The sequence below is a fragment of the Crotalus tigris genome, unplaced genomic scaffold (genome assembly GCF_016545835.1).
Source record: "Crotalus tigris isolate CLP2741 ecotype Arizona unplaced genomic scaffold, ASM1654583v1 scf7180000020145.1122116, whole genome shotgun sequence".
NCBI lineage: Eukaryota > Metazoa > Chordata > Lepidosauria > Squamata > Viperidae > Crotalus > Crotalus tigris.
In genome coordinates, this window is record NW_024097874.1 from 339350 (window position 1) to 359779 (window position 20430).

General features: G+C 45.8%; 1 protein-coding gene and 1 pseudogene across 1 annotated transcript in view; one reads left to right on the forward strand and one right to left on the reverse strand.

The window, feature by feature from the left end:
- Positions 1–15808, forward strand: part of LOC120318230 (zinc finger protein 84-like) — a 52477-nt gene extending 36669 nt beyond the window's left edge. Inside the window, exon 3 of the mRNA XM_039365655.1 lies at positions 11963–15808. Within this exon, the coding sequence (XP_039221589.1) occupies positions 12635–14089 (1455 nt within the window). The 5' untranslated portion in view covers positions 11963–12634 and the 3' untranslated portion in view covers positions 14090–15808. The remainder of the gene's footprint in view (positions 1–11962) is intronic.
- Positions 1–20430, reverse strand: part of LOC120318249 — a 227066-nt pseudogene that overhangs the window by 191133 nt on the left and 15503 nt on the right.

Genomic DNA, 20430 nt, shown 5'->3' on the forward strand with positions numbered 1-20430 from the left:
CTTGGCAGAAGATTGCAAAAGGTGGTCACATGACCCTACAACTGTCATAAATACATGGCAGCTGCCAAACATCTGAATTTTATCACATGACTAGGGGGATGCTGCAACAGTTGTTAAGAATGAAAAACAGTCATAGGTCACGTTTTTCATGGCCATTGTAACTTCAAGTGGTCACTAAACAAATAGTGGTACGTCGAGGACGACCTGTATCTCCTGACTAGATATGGATGGGGACCAATACGGTACCCTGCTTCCAGGTTTGTACCATATTTTATTATTCTATTTACAGGATGAAGTTGGCAATCATTTAGGGCAGAGGTGTCAAACAGCATTGTGGTTGCCCTCGGGGGTGTGTGGCCTACTGGGTGAGCGTGACCAGCTCTACATAATTCATGTCAAGGGTGCCTAGGGTGGCCTGGGCAGGAGTGGGACAGATCTGAGGGTCTCTGGCAAAAAGGGGAGGGACCAGGGTAGAGCCCATCAAGCCGAATATGTGAAGTAGGCGAGGGCTATTTGCTGGTTACTTCCAGGCGATGGTGCATTTTTTCATTCCTCACAAAGGGGGACACCTCCCCAGCATGCGCCCAGGGGGTGGGGCCGATGCGGCAGGGGCTGGTTCCTCGCTGTCTCCAGGATGTCTTCGCGGGCCACATGAAACCACTTCGCGGGCTGCACCCGGTCCCCGGGCCTTTTGACGTATCTCATTTAGGGGCTCCACATGCAAACAAGTACACCACAGAATACTTCTTGGTATGATAGCAAAATATGAGATAGATGATAGCAGCACTAGATGGAATCGTAACTGGCTGATCAGCAGCACTCAACATGCCATCTTCAATGGAATTAAATATATGTGCAGGGAAGCTTGCAGTGGGATAGCCCAAGGCCTAGTACTCTTCAATATCTTCATAAATGATTAAGATGAAGGGAGAGAAAGGAGGAATAGCCAAACCTGGAACACTGGGCCCTTTAGAGCAAAATGCAATTTAGTGGTGAAAAAAATTAGGTTTTACACTTAGGCATGAAAAACCAAATGCACATCTATAGAAGAGATTGGATATATCCCAAGAGCAGTAACTGTGAGAGGGATCTAGAACTCCCAGTGGACAATCACTTAAGTATGAGCTAGCAATGCGTTAGCCCCTCAAATACCGAAAGACTTATCAGGTCATCCTTAGTCCTTCTCTGCGTTAAATTAGACCAGTGGTTCTCAACCTGTGGGTTGTGACCCTTTTGGGGTCAAATGACGCTTTCACAGGGGTCGCCTAAGAAAAGACCTATTTCCGTTGGTCTTAGGAACCGAGACACCGCTGCTCTATCTGGCCGCCACCACAGCCCTCCTCCTCCTCCGGCTCCTCCACCTCCAAGGTGCTCTTATCCTCCGACAGTGTCCTGCTCCTGCCGCCGCAGCACCATTACGCGCGCCCCCGACGATGCCCCAGGCTGGCTCAGCAGCGTAGGCGGCTGGGCCGAGCCGGGTCTGGACCGTTGCTGGCGCTGCCGCTGGGCTGTTCCACTGCTGCTGCCGCTGCTGCTGGCTGAGCTGCGGCGTTGAGCCGGTCCCCACGCCTCCTGGTTGCCCAGCCACGCTCTGCCCCTGGCCGCCCTCTGCTCCACGCCGGAGCCTCCCCCGCACCTCCCAGACTACCTCCCTCACCGTCGGAGGCTGCCTTGGCCCTCTGGCACCCGGCGCAGCCCGGGGGATGGTGGTCAGGAGTGGCTCCTTCCTGGCTCACTGGGCTCCGGGTCTTGGAAGCAGCCAGGCTGCGGGCAAGAGGGCGAGGCAGTGGCGATGCCCACATGTGCGTTGGAGGGGAGAAGCGGCGCCCTCCAAGTGGGAGCTGGTGCTCCAGCCACGCCCTTCTCGCATGCAACGAATTGGGTAAAGGGCGTGGCGGTGAAGGGCTGCACGGCATGGAAAGGGGCTCTCGCAACCCAGCTGCTGCGATGGCACTCAGGAGGTTGGAGGGGCGGGCAGGTCCCGGAGGGGTGGCTGGGAGAGGGCAAGGGGTGCAGGGATGAGGATGGGGTCTCCAGGTTGGCAGGTGTGAGGGCGGCCGGCGGCTCCAAGACACGTGGATCCGCTTGGCTCTCCGCCAGGCTCTCCACCAGAGCCTCCCCCCTGGGCAATTGTGCAGAACTGCTTGCGCGTCCTTGGCAGCGCCTGTGGGCAAGACTGTGTGCCCAGGCCGAAACGCCGCGGTTTTCCTACCATGCTTTTCCTACACTCTCCTTCCTTCTCCATCTCCTTCCTTTCCCCTTCAATATTCCTTCCTTCCTTCCTTTCCCCTTCAATCTCCTTCTCCATCTTCTTCCTTTTGCCTTCAATCTCCTTCCTTCACATCTCCTTCCTTTCCCCTTCAATCTCCTTCCTTCCTTCCTCTTCCCTCCCTCCTAACATTTTTGAGCAAGGAAGAGTAAGCTTTTCCAGCGAGCATTGCTATATTGTTTTTTGTGATTAATCATTATGTTCAATTTGTAACAATGAAAACACATCCTGCATATCAGATATTTACATTATGATTCATAACAGTAGCAAAATTACAGTTATGAAGTAGCAACGAAAATAATTTTATGGTTGGGGGTCAACACAACATGAGGAACTGTATTAAAGGTCGCGTCATTAGGAAGGTTGAGAACCACTGAATTAGACATATCCAGTTCCTCCAACTGGTCGTCTGATGTTTTTTCATCCAGTCCAATAAATATCTTTGTTGCTCTTTTCTGCACTCTTTCTAGACTTTCAACATCTTTTTGTATTGTGACCAAACCTGGATGCAGTATTCTAAGTGCAGCAGTAATTCATACTAACACTTCATGTGATCTTGATATTATCCTTCTGGTGATGCAGTGTAGATCCCTCTAACAGTTACTGCTGTTGGGATATATCCAACGTCTTCTATAGATGCACGTTTGGTTTTTCATGCCTAAGTGTAAAACTTAATTTTTTTCATCACTGAATTGCATTTTGCTCTAAAGGGCTCAGGTGAGATGCTATAGGAGAGCCATCTTCATTCCTCCTGGCCAGGGCTGCATCCAACAGCACCCATCATGAAGCTTCATTCCTGAAGGAGGAAATTTTACATCTGCTGAATGCTAAATGCCATGTGCGTCTGTAAATTTCCTTCCACAGGAAGTCTCCATTAGGTCACAGAGAGGGAAAAATATGCAGCAGGGCCTAAAAAACGGGATCTAAGAAAGAGGGGTCGATTATCTACATCTTAAAAAGAAAATAAAAGGGAAGAATAGAACATCCCGCCAAAGTGCATGGCCGACTGATCACCAGGCTAAACTTGCCTACCTCCAGAGACACACTTTTTGCCTCTCAATATTCCATAGCTCCTGGAAGGAGTCTTCATGCCTAAGCTAACACTGAATTAGAACTCGAGGCTTTCCATCCAGCGCCCCTGAGACTTACGCTGGATATTTGTTTTTGATGCCTTCAAATCAGTCAAGTCAAGTCAAGTGGATTCCTCCTTTCTGCTTAGGCATAGGCCTGGTAGGATTGGCCAAAGTTGCATAGATGGCTTAGCAGGTAAGGTGGAACTGGAACTGAGCATTTCCCAGTCTCTACTGTGGTGCCTTTACCAGTACACCCACCTGGATCTTCTTCCGTCCCACAGAATCCACCCATTTGACCTCTTCCTGTTGCTCCCAACAGAAAATTCAAGGCTGCAGTTTTCAAGATCCAGTCCAACCTCTTTGCAATCGGCTCCACCTTACTCTCCAGATAACGGACCTTTTTTGTCTTTCAATCTGAGCTTTAGACATTTCTATTCAGGAAATGGAGCGTTCCTCTGATTGGAGACTGGTGGCTTTTGGCCTGGCCCTGTGTAGCAGCTCCTCTGCCTTTGGGGTTGTCTTTTATTTCGCTTTGAGTAGTTTCCAACTGTTGTTTCTTGTCCTGCCCTCTGCTGCTTTGGAGAATAATTTGACCCCTTCTTCTTTATGGCAGCCCCCCAAATAGTGGGGGAGCGGCCAGGGGTACCATGGGGGAAATACATGTGGGGACCATGGAGCAGCAGAAAAGCTTAATGGGGTCCTGTAAGGGAGGAAAAGCCGCGGGGGAACCAAGGGTTGGGAAACAGAGCACAGGGTGTCTTGTGGGAAGGCAGGCCTAGGGATGCCTGGCAAGGGGGAGGCAGGGTCAAAGACCGTCCCTGAACAGTGGGGTAGTTAGTGTTCCACTTAGTGAGTTTCACATCTGTTTAATGGCTGCATTACGAAGTGTGGTGTTAATTAACCAAACTAGTCTCACTTCATGGCTGTTGCAATGTGCAACCATAACCGACAGGCCCCATTACACTTGTAAATTGAAGACTATTGGTATGCTGGCTGGGAAAATGTGAGGATCAAAATCTGGAGTACAACAAAGAAGGCTGAAACTCCGTATGTTGGGATTTTCATAATCAATATACAAAAAACACCACACAAAACGCTATTTGAGGAATTCTACAAGTTCTGTAAAAGGAAACATCCAGAAACATTTCCTATAATCAGAAACAGGTCATTAGCCTTTATCAAGTGAACAATTTCCACTTTTTTTCTCCACAACTACAGATCTAATCCTAAAATGTGTTGACTAAAAAGAATCAGGCCAGAATTGAAGTAATCAATTTCTCACCTATAGGGACAGGGGTAGTTAAGAAAAGCAGGCTCCAAACCATAATTGGTAGGTACCATTACAGTTGTATGCCAAGGACTAACTGTACATTAGCCGGGGAATTTCACAACTTCTGCAAACAGAAACATCCAGAAACTACTGCTGATAATCAGAAATAGTTAGGTAGTTAGTCTATATCAAACTAATATTTTCCATATTTTTTCACTCCACCTTCAGGTCTAATCCTGAGATCTGTTGACTAAAAAGAATCAAGCCAGAACTGAAGTAGTCAATTTCTCACCTATACTCTCAATGGAAAATCAGAAATGAAATTCAAGATTTCTCTAAACTCATCATTGTTTGCTTCATGTGCACTTCCTTGTGTGCAATAAGAGATGATTTACACCTGAAGAATCGTTCACAGATTGGACATTGCAAATGTTTCTCCTCTGTATGATACATGATGTATAAAGTTAGACCTGATACTGAAATATTTTCCAAAATCTGGATACTGTTAAGGGTTCTCTCCTGTATGTATTCTCTGGTGTTTTACAAGCAGAAAAGCGTAACTGAAACTTTTCCCACTCTAGACCAGCGGTTCTCAACCTGTGAGTTGTGACCCTTTTGGGAGTCGAACAACGCTTTCACAGGGGTCGCCTAAGACCATTGGAAAACACGTATTTCCGATGGTCTTAGAAACTGAGACACCGCTCCTCTATCCGGTCACCGCTGATGCCACCCTCCTCCTCCTCCACCTCCAGGGCGCCCTGCTCCTGCCGCTGCAGCTCCATCGCGCGCGCCCCCAACGCCGCCCTGGGCTGGCTCAGCAGCCGGTCTGAGCCGAGCCGGGTCTGGGCCACTGCTGGGCTGCTCCCGCTGCTGCCAGCTGAGCTGAGCTGCAGCGCCGAGCTGATCTCCATGCCTCCTGGTTGCCCGGCTGCGCTCCAACCCCAGCCACCCTCCACACTGTGCGGGAGCCTCCCCCGTGCTGCCTGGCCAGCCTTCCACGCCGTCGGAGGCTGCCTCGGCCCTCTGCCGCCCAGTGCTGCCGGAGGGCTGCTGGGCAGGAGCGGCTCCTTCCCGGCTCGCCGGGGTCTGGAAGCGGCCAGGGTGCGGGGAAGAGGGCGAAGCGGCGGCGATGCCCACATGTGCATCGGAGGCCAGCCGGCTGGGCTGGGAGGGGGGAGGCGACGCCTTCCGAGTGGGAGTTGGCGCTCCGGCCACGCCCTTCTCGCCTGCGATGGGCTGCGCGGTGTGGAAAGGGGCTCCCGTGACCCTGCCGCTGCGATGGGCGGGCAGGTCCCAGGGGGGCACCTGGGAGAGGGCATGAGGTGCCGGGATGATGGGGGCTCCAGGTTGGCGGGCAGCCGGCGGCTCCGAGGCGCACCGATCCTTTGTGCAGCTTCCGAGGTCCCGGATGTGCCGCTGCTTGGCTCTCCACCAGAGCCTTCCCCCCCCCCCGGGCAATTGTGCAGAGCTGCTTGTGCGTCCTTAGCAGCACCTCACCCCTTCAATCTCCTTCCTTTCCCCTTCAATCTTCCTTCCTTCCTTCCATCCCCATCTCCATCCCTTCCCCTTCAATCTCTCTCTCCTTTTTTCCTTCCTTTCCCCTTCAATCTCCTTCCTTCTCCATCTCCTTCCTTCCTTCCTTCCCCTTCCCTCCCTCCCAACATTTTTGAGCAAGGAAGAGTAAGCTTCTCCAGCGAGCACTGCTATATTGTTTTTGTGATTAATCACTATGCTTTAATTATGTTCAATTTGTAACAATGAAAATACATCCTGCATATCAGATATTTACATTACAATTCATAACAATAGCAAAATTACAGTTATGAAGTAGCAACGAAAATAATTTTACGGTTGGGGGGGTCACCACATGAGGAACTGTATTAAAGGGTCGTAGCATTAGGAAGGTTGAGAATCACTGCTCTAGACACTCATGCGGTTTCTCTACTGTGTGAGTCCTCTGGTGTATCAGCAAGTGGGTATTCTGACTGAAACTTTTCCCACAATCAGGTATTTCACCAGGTGGTAATTTACAGTGAAACTTTTTTCACAAACTGGACACTCCTATGGTTTCTCTCCTGTGTGAATTACTTTGCTTGGTAAAGCATTTACCACATTGGGACAACTTATAGGGCATCTGTCCTGTGTGGGTCCTTTTATGAACCAGAAGGAAGATATTCTGACCAAAGATTTTGTTACATTAGTAGCATTTATTTGCCTTTTTTCCAGTTTGGATCCTCTTGTACGTAATCACCTATGCTTTTGCAATCTGTGCTTTAAAGCACAATAGTGACATCTGTGGAGCTTTTCCACCATTGATACGCTGGAGGAAGTCAAAAATGTGTGTGGTCCCTTTGTTAGTGTGCTTTGATTTCACCTACTGTTTTCTTCCTCCCGTTGGGAGTTCTGCATTGCTGTCTGCCCTATTTGAGTATCCAATTGACCTTTTTTTCCCCACTGACTTCCAGATATTTCCCTACTTCTGAGGGAAAAATAATCACTTTCAGCTTGTCATGTAACCTATCCTTCTGTTCTGCATACTCTACTATTTCCAGCTTGAAATCTCTTCTTGATTTTCTCTTGCCTTTCGCCTGCTGGGATGGGAGAATTGTGCAAGTTTCTGAAGCAAATGGAAAATATTTTGATTTCTGGCTTCATTTGCTTTCCTTTTCAAAAGTTATTCTCACTTCTCCAGAGTGCTCTTATTGCCATTCTCTTTGTCTGTAAGATTCAAAGAAAAGTGTAAGTTTAATTGTTTATACAATGCTTTCAGATATGAAAAAAAAGGAAAAAATATACATTACATGTAAAAAGCAAAATGCTACAATACTAACCTCTTACATTAATTATGATTCATCGGACATTCCAGAGATCTAACTTGAAATATCCATTCAATCATGAAGTTCCCTTGACTTGCATCAACCATAAACTGTTAAGCGCTGCTATGGGTTATCATAAAATATATCTGGAAGTCTGGGGTATAGATTATACAATTATAAAAGGTAGTGATGATGCTGGACCCGTACGAGCAGCCCGGAATGTTCATGAGGAGACAGCTGAGGGACATATCAATGGGGGCAGCATTAGGAAGGATAGAATTGATAAAGATGAGAGGGAGTAGATCTGGGAGCGAGTTAGCAGGCAGCCCAGCTGACCGCAGCCAGACGAGATGGAAAAAAGGATGCAACTAGGCGATGTACAGCATGGAATAAAGGGAAATCAGAAGAAATAGGGCCAACAGGGATAGATGGGTGGGTAGGTCAGATAAACAAGTATATCTACACAAACAGGAGGGAAGCGGTAAGGAAAAGGCAACGATATCAGACCCGGCCGTACGGCCCAAAATGCTCATGGGGGGAGGGATGGTGGGTATATTAATGGCAATGGCACTAGGAAGGAAGGAGAGTGAGGAATGCTAACTTCTTACATTAATTATGATTTATCGGACATTTCAGAGATTAAAAGATCCCTTAAATCATGAAATTCCCTTGACTTGCATAAACCATAAACTGTAAGCGCTGCTATGGGTTATCATAAAATATATCTGGAAGTCTGGGGTATAGATTATACAATTGCAGATATATGGAAAGAGTAATATAAATACGCATATCTATAATTATATTTTATGTGGAAAATTCATTTTTTCAGCCTGAAAAACAAAACAAAAAAAAGATTACTGTCAAACATTCTGAGCTAATTTCTAGAGGTGTGGGGGCTTTAACTGATGAAATGATGCCTGATGACTCTGCAAGATTTGCACATGGGAATCCTCAGCAACAAATAAGATCAAAAACTACTCTCCACAATCCCTCTGCTGACATCCCAACTGAAGTACTCCTCACTTAATGACTGCAATTGGGACTGACATCTGTGTCATTAAGCAGCCCGATCATTAAATATGATGTCACATGATAGTGCCAACTTACATCTGTTCCTCTGGACTTGCTAGGCAAATCACCATGGGTCGTTAAAGGCAATTTCACATGACTGTGGCTTGCAATTTCCTGCCAGTATACCCATTGATTTTGCTTGTAAGAAACTAGCTGGGAAGGTCAGAGATGGGGATCATGAATGTGGGATACTGCAAACACCATAAACGTGCAACAGTTGGCAGCATCCGAATTGGTGCAACTCCCTTTTCCTGCGTTTTCATATTCATAGGCCCAGAGCAGAAGTGGTAAATGAGGACAACTTATACAACTGAACATCCTGAAAGGTCTTCCATAGCTATTCTTTCAGAAGTCCTGGCTTAAGCACAGTTGAACCTCGTTAATACAAGTATGGGATGCCAATAGGAAATACTGTGCTTGCTAGCTATAAATAGAAGTAAAAAAATAAAAATCCCAGAAAAAGATAGTGGAGAGTTTCAGTCTGACATTGTTGCCAAGAAAACAACAGGCCCACAAGAGAATAATGAGAGTTGAAAGGGATCTCGGAGGTCTTCTAGTCCAACCCCCTGCTTAGATAGGAAACCTATATTATTCTTGACAAATGGCTGTCCAATCTCTTCTTAAAAACCTCCAGTAATGAAACACCCACAATGTCTGGAGGCAAGATGTTTCATTAATTGTTCTCACTGACAGGAACTTTCTCCTAATTCTAGACTCCATCTGTTACTTCTTGTTCTGCTCTATGACACTTTGGTGCACAGGTGAATCCCCTCTTCTATGTGACAGCCCCTCCAGTTTTGAAAGAGTGTCGTCATCTAAACACAAACTCTCCATGCGGCATTTTAGTCCAACAACTGAAGCCTCTGCAGCCCAAACAATAAACTGGCTCTTCTGCACACCAGTCTCTGTTCCCCAAAAGGCCCTGCAGGCAGTTATCAGAGCTCCCAGGCCTGTCCCTTGACCAGAAATTCTGTTATCTTTCTGAATATTGTCACACAACCCCCTTCATCTCTTTGGAAAGCTGTAAAAAACAGCGGGAAGCTTCTTTTTCAGGGTAGATTATTCAGACCTTAAAAGAACAAACATTTAAATTGAAAACCTCCACAGACAGGGCTGTTCACTGACATAGGCAGAGAGAAACAGGGATGCAGCAGTCACCAGAGAGAGAATCTGGGCAGGTAAGAGAGGCAGATTCAGGAGCTCCATCCCAAAGGAAGCCCACCTGGACAGGGCTGCCCATCGGCCAAGCCCACCTGGACGCCTCTCGGGTCTCCCTCACCCCCCTTCCAGACGCCCCTGGCCTCCTCCTAGCAGGGTTCCCGCCCTCGCCTCCAGCCACGCTCCCTCTGAGCCCAGAGCTCCCCCGTCCTCTTCCCCTTCCTCCCCTCAAGGCACTGGGAGACTCATCCTCCCCAGCAGCCCCAGGGGAACGTGGGAACGGCGGTGCCCAACCTTCCGGGAAACGCCAGGAGCCCCCACGCTGGGAGCCGGGCTGCGCCAAGAGGTTGGGCTGCGGGGCAGGAGGGGGGCTGTTCCTCTGCAGGCCTTAAGCGAGTCTCTCTGGGTCGTTGAAGGCAATTTCACGTGACTGCGACTTGCAACCTCTTGCCAGCCTCTCCAGGGATTTTGCTTAGGAGAAGCTGGCTGGGAAAGCCACAAACGGGGATCGCGAGGCTGGGATGCTGCGACCGTCAAGGATGTACAGCGGTGGGCAAAGTCCGAACCGATCAGCCCGACTTGCTCCCGGCTTCTCCCCCGACCCGCCCTCGACTCACCTTCCAGCTGCTGCTTCGACCCTGGGAAGAGCACAAAAGCCTCCCCCCCCCCACGCCTCCTTCCTCCCCTGAGCGATCCGGAAGAGGAAGTTGCTCTGATCTTCTCTTCGCCTCCCATCCTTTCTAGCAATGCAGTACTCTATGGTTACAGCTCCTCTTCCCTCCACCCCTGGAGATGCCGTTTTCTAGTCGCAGCTGCTGCCTATCTGACCGTCATCTCGCGATAGGAGGCCGGAAGTTACGCTTGTCCCGTCTCGGCCTTTGGCGTCTAGAGAGCTTTTCGCTGAGTGCAGAAAAGAGGAACCTGTACTCTCAGTGGCCAATCACCGAAGTATGAGCTAGCGATGTGATGCAGCTACAGAAAAAGTGAGTGCAGTCCTACTCTCCATACAAGAAGGATAGTATCAAGATCACATGAAGTTTTAGTAATGAATTACTGCGGCACTTAAAATACTTAAATATGAGCCAGCCGTGTGCTGCAGCTGCCAAAAAACCCAACACAGTGCTAGGCTGCATTAACAGAGGGATAGAATCAAGATCACGTCAAGTATTAATACCACTTTACAATACCTTGGTAAGGCCATATTTGGTCACACTTGATCACCACGATGTAAAAAAATGTTGAGACTCTTGAAAGAGTACAGAGAAGAGCAACAAAGATGATTAGGGGACTGGAGGCTAAAACATACAAAGAATGGTTGCTGGAATTGGGTATGTCTAGTTTAATGAAGAGAAGGACGAGTGGGGACACGATAGCAGTATTCCAATATCTCAGGGGCTGCCATAAAGAAGAGAGAGTCAAGCTATTCTCCAGGGCACCTAAAGGCAGGACAAGAAGCAATGGAGGGAAACTTAACCAAAGAGAGAAGCAACCTAAAACTAAGGAGAAACTTCTTGACAGAATAATTAATGAGTGGAACAACCTGCCTCCAGAAGCTGTGAATGGCTTCAACACTGGAGGTTTTTAAGAAGAGACTGGACGGCATTTGTCTCAAAAGGTTTCCTGCCTGAGCAGGGGTTGGACTAGTTCACTTCCAAGGTCCCTTCCAAATTTATTATTATTATTAGATGTAAGTTGGCACTATCATGTGATATCATGCTTAATGATCAGGCTGCTTAATGACACAGATGTCAGTCCCAATTGCAGTCATTAAGTGAGGAGTACTTCAATTGGGATGTCAGCAGAGGGATTGTGGAAAGTAGTTTTTGCCCTTATTTGTAGCCGAGGACTCCCATGTGCAAATCTTGCAGAGGCTTTAGGCATCATTTCATCATTTAAAGCCTCCACACCTCTAAAAATTAGCTCAGAACGTTTGACAGTAATCTTTTTTTCTTTTTCAGACTGAAAACATGAATTTTCCACATAGATATAATTATAAGTACGTGAATTTATATTACTTTTTCCATATGTCTGCAATTGTATAATCTATACCCGAGACTTGCAGATTTATTTTATGATAACCCTTAGCAGTGCTTAGAATTTATGGTTGATGCAAGTGAGGGGAATTTCATAATTGAACGGATATCTGAAGTTGGATCTCTGGAATGTCCAATGAATCATAATTAATGTAAGAGATTAGCATTGCGGCATGTTTGGTTTTTAAATGTAATGTATATTTTTTGCTTTTTTTCACATCTGCAAGCATTGTATAAACAATTAAATTTACACTTTTCTTTGAATCTTACAGACAAAGAGGATGGCAATAAGAGCACTCTGGAGAAGTGAGAATAACTTTTGAAAAGGAAAGCAAATCAAGCCAGAAATCAAAATATTTTCCATTTCCTTCAGAAAATTACACAATTGTCCCATCCCAGCAGGCGAAAGGCAAGAGAAAATCAAGAAGAGATTTCAAGCTGGAAATAGTAGAGTATGCAGAACAGAAGGATAGGTTACATGACAAGGTGGAGGGGATCATTTTTCCATTCAGAAAAAGAGGGAAATATCTGGAAGTCAGGGGTGAAGAAAAGATCAATTGGATATTCAAATAGGGCAGACAGCAATGCAAAACTCCCAATGGGAGGAAAAAAACAGGTGAAATCAAAGCACCACTAAACAAGGGACCACATACATTTTTTACTTCCTCCAGCATATCAGTGGATTGCAAAAGCATAGGTGATTATGTACAACAGGATCCAAACTGGAATAAAGGCATACAAATGCTACTAATGTAACAAAATCTTTGGTCAGAATATCTCCTTTCTGGTTCATAAAAGGATCCACACAGGACAGATGCCCTATAAGTGCTCCCAATGTGGTAAATGCTTTACCAAGCAAAGTAATTCACACAGAGAAACCATAGGAGTGTCCAGTTTGTGAAAAAAAAAGTTCCCCTGTAAATTACTATCTGGTGAAACACCAGATGTGTCACACCGGAGAGAAACCTTTTGAATGTTCGGATTGTGGGAAATGTTTCAGTTTCAGTTCCAAACTGGTGAAACACCAGATGTCTCACACAGCAGAGAAACCCTTTGAATGTTCAGATTGTGGGAAATCTTTCACCCGGAATTACAACCTGATGACACATCAGAGGACTCACACAAGAGAGAAACCCTTTGAATGTCCTGATTGTGGGAAAAGTTTCAGTCAGAATTCCAGCCTGGTGATACACCAAAGGACTCACACAAGAGAGAAACCCTTTGAATGTCCTGATTGTGGGAAACGTTTCAGTTTCAGTTCCAGCCTGGTGAGCCACCAGAGGTCTCACACAGGTGAGAAACCATATGAGTGTCCACTTTGTGGGAAAAGTTTCAGTCAAAATTCCAACCTGGTGGACCACCAGAGGACTCATACAGGAGAGAAACCATATGAGTGTCCAGTTTGTGGGAAACGTTTTATTAGAAATTCCGACCTAGTAAAACACCAGAGAACACACACAGGAGAGAAACCCTTTGAATGTCCGGATTGTGGGAAATGTTACAGCCAGAGTTCCAGTCTGGTGACACACCAGAGGACTCACACAGGAGAGAAACCCTTTGAATGTTCTGATTGTGGGAAAAGTTTCAGTCACAATTCCCACCTGGTGAACCACCAGAGGACTCACACAGGAGAGAAACCATATGAGTGTCCAGTTTGTGGGAAAAGTTTTATTACAAATTACGACCTAGTAAAACACCAGAGGACACACACAGGAGAGAAACCCTTTGAATGTCCGGATTGTGGGAAATGTTACAGCCAGAGTTCCAGTCTGGTGACACACCGGAGGACTCACACAGGAGACAAACCCTTTCAATGTCATGATTGTGGAAAATGTTTCAGTCAGAATTCCCACCTGGTGACACATCAGATGACCCACACAGGGGAGAAACCCTTTGAATGTCCTGAATGTGGGAAATGTTACAGCCAGAGTTCTAGTCTGGTGACACACCAGAGGACTCACACAGGAGAGAAACCCTTTGAATGTCCTGAATGTGGGAAAAGTTTCAGTTCTCGTTCTAACCTTGTCATACACCAAAGGACTCACACTGGAGAAAAGCCCTTTGAATGTCCTGATTGTGGGAAAGGTTTCAAGAAAAGTTCTAACCTGGTAAACCACAAGAGGATTCACACAGGAGAGAAACCATACGAGTGTCCAGTTTGTGGGGAAAGTTTCACTGCAAATTCTGACCTGGTGAAACACCAGAGGACTCACACAGGAGAGAAACCCTTTGAATGTCCTGATTGTGGGAAACGTTTCAGTTTCAGTTCCAACCTGGTGAGACACCAGAGGACTCACAAAGGAGAGAAACCCTTTGAATGTCCTGATTGTGCAAAATCTTTCAATGTGAACTTTAACCTGGTGAAACATCAGAGGACGCATACAGGAGAGAAACCGTAAAAGTGTCCAGATTTGGAAAAGATTTCAGTATTAGTCACACAGGGGAGAAACATTTGCAATGTCCAATCTGTGAACGATTCTTCAGGTGTAAATCATCTCTTATTGCACACAAGGAAGTGCACATGAAGCAAACGATGAGTTTAGAGAAATCTTGAATTTCATTTCTGATTTCCCATTGAGAGTATAGGTGAGAAATTGACTACTTCAATTCTGGCCTCATTCTTTTTAGTCAACAGATCTCGGGATTAGACCTGAAGATGGAGAGAAAAATATGGAAAATATTACTTTGATATAGACTAACTACCTATTTCTGAGCAGTAGTTTCTGTTTGCAGAAGATGTGAAATTCCCCAGCTAATGTACAGTTAGTCCTTGGGATACAGTTGTAAAGATACCTACCAATTATGGTTGGGAGCCTGCTTTGCTTAATTACCCCATGTCCCTGCTATTCCTGATGCAGCTGTTAAATGAATGTGCAAGTCATTCAACAACACTGGCTGCCTTACTGTTGGGGGAAATTCTTGGTAGTCCTGGATTTACAACTGTAATTTAGCCTGCAATTACAGTTGTAAATCAAGACGGTCATTAATGGGTCATCACACAATGTGCCCAATTTTATAACCTATTTTGTGGCAGCACAGAAGGAAGTGCACATGAGGCAGACATTGATGAGTTTAGAGAAGGCTTGAATTTCATTTCTGATTTCCCATTGGGAGTTTAGAAATTCTGGCCTGATTCTTTTTAGTCAATACATCTTAGAATTAGACTTCTGGTGTAGAGAAAAAAAATGAAAATTGTTAGCTTGATAAAGGCTAATGACCTGTTTCTAATTATCAGCAGACATTTCTGGATGTTTCCTTTTATAGAACTTGTGGAATTCCTCAAACAGGGTTTTCTGTAGTAGAGTTTTGTGTGATGTTTTTGTATATTGATTATGAAAATCCAACATACAGAATTTCAGCCTTCTTTGTTGTGCTCCAGATTTTGATCCCTACATTTTCCCTGCCAGCATACCAGTAGTCCTCAAGTTACAACTGTAATGGAGCCTGTCAATTATGGTTGCACATTGCAAAAGCCATGAAGTGAGACTGGTTTGGTTAGTTACCTCCACTCTCCGTGATGCAGCCATTAAACAGATGTGCAACTCACTAAGTTGAACACTAGTAGGGAACGTCTTGGAGGCCTAGCGCAAGCCTAGACTTGCCTCTCCCCAACAGGGATCCCTAGGTCTCCCCCACCCACAAGACACCCTGTGCTCTGCTTCCCAACCCTTGGTTCCCCCAGAGCTTTTCCTCCCTTACAGGACCCCAGGCTTTTCTCCCGCCCCATGGTCCCCACAGGTATTTCCCCCATGATCCCCCTGGCCTCTGCCCCACAGTATTTGGGGGGCTGGCACAAAGAAGCCGGGGTCAAATTATTCTCCAAAGCACCAGAGGGCAAGACAAGAAACAACGGTTGGAAACTAATCAAAGGGAGAAGCAACCTGGAAGTAAGGAGAAACTTACTAACAATGCGGACAATTAAACAGAGTGTTATGTGCTCCTGGCTACTTTCCTTCATGACCAGAGGGAAGCTCACCTGACCAATAACCAGCCAAGGCCTTTTATTTCATTTATTGCAATAAGCGAGGAGAGAAGCTAGCAAAGCTTGGTTCTCTCCAAAGTTCCAATCCAAAATATTCCTTCTTTATACAACCCTGTCAGGGCTGCCACATCCCTCCTCGTTCCCCATTGTAATTTCTTTGGTAAGCTTGTTTGTCTATTTCAGTACATTTCCATTGTATAGCAGATTCTATTTTAAATTTTTCTTTTAATATTAAATTTTGAAGACCTTTCATTCACTTCTATCAAAAGGAACAGCTTGCCTTCAGAAATCGTGGGTGCTCCATCACTGGAGGTTTTTAAGAAGAAACTAGACAGTGACTTATCTGGAATGGTATAGGTCCGTGGTGCATATTTTTCCCTCTCTGTGACCTAATGGAGGCTTCCATGCAAGGAAATTTACAGACGCACATGGCATTTAGCATTTAGCAGATGTAAAATTTCCTCCTTCAGGAATGAAGCTTCATGGTGGGTGCTATTGGATGCAGCCCTGGCTGGCAGGAGTGAAGATGGCCCTCCTATAGCGTCTCACCTTGGGAGCCACAGGAATATCTGTGATAAAAATTTGGGGGTGTAGAGAGGTTTTGATCTCCACTGAGAGTCACCCCTAAGAAAGCGCCAGAATCTTTACATCGGCTTTCTGCTAACTCGCGCCATCCAAAGATTTTGCCCAAGGCGCCTGCTTGGGAATAATCTAACTCGGGTAAGCAACCCAAAACACTCAAAGAGCCACTTGGACCGTTTCCCACCAAAAACAAAACACGGGGATGCTGCAACAGTTGTAAGAATGAAAAACGGTCATAGGTCACGTTTTTCATGGCCATTGTAACTTCAAACGGTCACTAAAGAAATAGTTGTAAGATGAGGATGACCTGTATCTCCTGACTAGATGGGATGGGGACCAATATGGTAGCCTGCTTCCAGGTTTATACCATATTTTATTATTCTATATACAGGATGAAGTTGGCAATCATTTAGGGCAGGGGTGTCAAACTCAATTTCATTGAGGGCCACAATTAGCATTGTGGTTGCCCTTGGGGGGGCAGGGTAGGTGCAGCCTACTGGATGGGCATGGATGGAGTGCGTGTGGCCAGCTCTACATCATTCACATAAAGGGGGCCTGTGGGGACCTGGGCAAGAGTGGGACAGATCTGAGAGTCTCTGGCAGAAAGGGGAGGGACCAGGGCAGAACCCATCAAGCCGGATATGTAAAATAGGCAAGGGCCATTTGCTGGCCACTTCCAGGTGATGGTGCATTTCTTCATTCCTCACAAAGGGTGACACCTCCCCAGCATGCATCCAGGGGGTGGGGCCGACACAGCAGAGGCTGTTTCCAGGATGGCTTTGTGGGCCACACGAAACCACTTCGCGGGCTGCATCCAACCCTCAGGCCTTGTGTTTGACTTGTCTGATTTAGGGACTCCACATACAAACAAGTGCACCACAGAATACTTCTTGGTATGATAGAAAAATATGAGATAGATGATAGCTGCATCACCAGATGGAATCGTAACTGGCTGACAAGCAGCACTCAACATGTTATCTGCAATGGAACTAAATATATGTGGAGGGAAGCATGCAGTGGGGTACCCAAGGCTCTCAGGCCTAGTACTCTTCAATATCTTCATAAGTGATTAAGATGAATGGAGAGAAAGGGGGGGGGATAGCCAAACCTGGAACATTGGGCCCTTTAGAGGAAAATGCAATTTAGTGGTGAAAAAAATGAGGTTTTACACTTAGGCATGAAAAACCAAACACGCATCTATAGAAGAGTTTGGATATCTCCCAACAGCAGTAACTGTGAGAGGGATCTAGGACTCTCAGTGGACAATCACCTAAGTATGAGCTAGCAATGCGATGCAGCTGCAGAAAAAGTGAGTGCAGTCACTTTTAAGCTGCACTTAAAATACTGCATCCAGGTTTGGTCACGATACAAAAAGAGATGTTGAGACTCTAGAAAGAGTGGAGAAAAGAACAACAAAGATATTTAGCGTACTGGATGCTAAAACATCGGATGAGCGATTGGAGGAACTGGATATGTCTAATTTAATGCAGAGAAGGACTAAGGGTGGCCTGATAGTTTTTCGGTATTTGAGGGGCTGACACATTAGGAGGGGGTTAACCTATTCCCCAAAGTGTCTGAGAGCAGTAAAAGAAGTAATAGAAGGGAGACTTATCAAAAACAGATCTAACCTAGAATTAAGGGGGAGGTTCTGTCTGTGAAACCAATTAATCAGTTGAACAGCTTCCCTCTAAAAGTTGCGAGTGCTCCATCCATGGAGGCTTTTGAGAGGAGACCAGACATCACTTTTCACTGTTTCACTAGGCCAGGGGTTGGCAAACTTAAACACTCAAAGAGCCATTTGGGCCCCTTTTCCACATAAAACACCAGGAGCCACAAAACCCTGCTGCTTGCCCCCCCCAGCACTCCACTGTTGCTGCTGCTTAACCTCTTCCCATGCAGAGCACCCTGCCGCTGCTTTCTTCATCTACCTCCCTGTACAGAGCACACCCTGCCATCAGTTTTCCTTCTACCTCCCCCATGAGGAGCTGCCATCGCTTTTCCCAACCTCCCCTACGTGGAGCGTGCCCTGCTGCTGCTTTTCCCTCCTCACTCTCCTGCACGGAGCACCCTGCCGCTGCCGCTGCTTTTCCCTACCTCTCCCACGTGGAGCATGCCCCGCTGCGTTTTCCTACCTCCTGCGCGCAGAGTGCCCTGCCACTGTAGCTTTCACGAGCAGCAAAGATGGAGTTTGGGAGGCAGCGGCAGGGCATAGCCTGGGCACTGCCAATCAGCAAAGCTTGTCCTTCCCCCTCAAGAGGTCCCCAGCGGCTCCTTGGCTCCATCCAAGTTGAAGAAAGTGGAGGTGCAGCAGAGGGATTGCTCTCAAACAATAAGAACTGGGGGTGCTGCTTGCTCATGTGCGCCTGCCTTATTGAGAGGAATCCTGCTGCTGCGCCTCCACTTTCTTCAACTCAGATGGAGCAGAGTGGGGAGGAGAATGAGAAGAAGAATGGTGAGGCTTTGTGCCAGCTAAATGCAGTCAACTGTGAGAGCTTCTGATTTATTTTCATCAACAGAGAAATTAAAATTTTCTAACAGGTTATGAGCCCATAGTTTACAAAGGACTGCATTGTAATTTAAAGCTGGAAGAAATTGCCTGTGTTTAGAAAGTATAAGAACAAGGCAGAATTAGCAGAATGGCTGCAATGGAATTTAAGGAAAGCTCTGTGCCTCATTTGGGCCAGAAAAATTACATTGTGTGGGCTGCAAAAATGGAATGTTTGCTCAAAGCAAAAGAGCTGGGGTATGTCATAGGAAATCCACCACAAGTGTTTGCAGCTGTTGATCAGAAAAGTCATGATCAAGCAATGGCTTATCTCATCTTGAATTTAGATGATGAACAATTTCTAAATGTTGCAAATTTAAAGACTGCAAAGGAGATTTGGTTGAAGTTGAGAGCTGTGCATGTGAATTTTTCTGCATGCAATATAGTGCAATTGTCAAGAAAACTTTACAAGGCCTGTTTGCAGCCAGGCAAATCTGTGGAACAGCATTTAAATAAAATGCAAATTTTATTTTTGGACTTAGAACAACGTGGGATTAAATTCCCTGAGTCCCAAAAGGCTTTATTGATGTTGAACAGTTTAGATAAAACCTAGGACAGTTTCTGCGATATTTGAGTGTAAAGAAGAGCAAGACTTAAATTTTGAGGCTTTAAAGGCATGTTTGCTTAATGAAGAAGAAAAGCAACATTTTAGGAACTGCCATGAGGAGGTGAAATTCCTGAGGAGGGGGTCCAGACTGCAAGTCTCCGGAGAAGAAACAAGCAGATGGGACCAAGTTGCATCAAAAGAGAGATTTTGCAAGCAGAGGGCTCAGCAAGAAAAGAATTGCTACATTTGTGGAGCAAACACGCATCTGAAAAGGAACTGTTTGCAGAGGAACAATTTACAGCAATTTGTGCAAGCAAAAAAGACTGATTTGCAAAAGGAACATTTTGGTGTTGCAAAAGTTGCTATAGCAACAACAGAGACAAGTGGCTAATAGATAGTGGGGCAAGTCAAACAATTGTTAATGACTCTGAATTATTTTGCAGGTTTTTTCCAGTAGCACAAGAAGCTGTGGCTTTGGCAAATGGCCAGAAAGCAAAAGTCATCTGTAAAGGCGATGTAAAAATTCCATATTTGGAATCAAAATTTACCAATGTGCTTCGTGTACCTGAGATGGAACATAATTTGTTAAGTGTGTCTAATTTGAGATCATTTTTGTAAATGGGAAGTGTCTCATCAAAAGGAATGGGAATATTTGTGCAGAAGGCATAAAGGAAGATAATCTATATGTATTGCAGGGACAAAAGGTTCAATGTTCCCATATATTTAAGAATGTTGCAGAGCATGATTTGTGCGTTCATCTTCTACATAGAAGACTTGGCCATGCAAGCTTTAAAGTTTTGCAGCAAATGCAAGAGTTTGCAGAAGGGCTAAATTTGAAGGGATGCAAAACATATTTGAACTGTGCAATATGCAAAGCATCGAAGTCAAAGGCATTCCCAGTTAGTAAATATAGCACAAGACAAACAAAAAGAGCTCTAGAGGAGCAAAATATGCACTGGTAATTGTTGATGATTATAGCAGGTATTCGTTTTGCTACTTGCTTAGAGGTAAGACAGGTGCTATAACAATTCAAACAGTGGGTAAGTTCTGTAGAGAGAAGGTACAGACAACAAGTGTGTCAGTT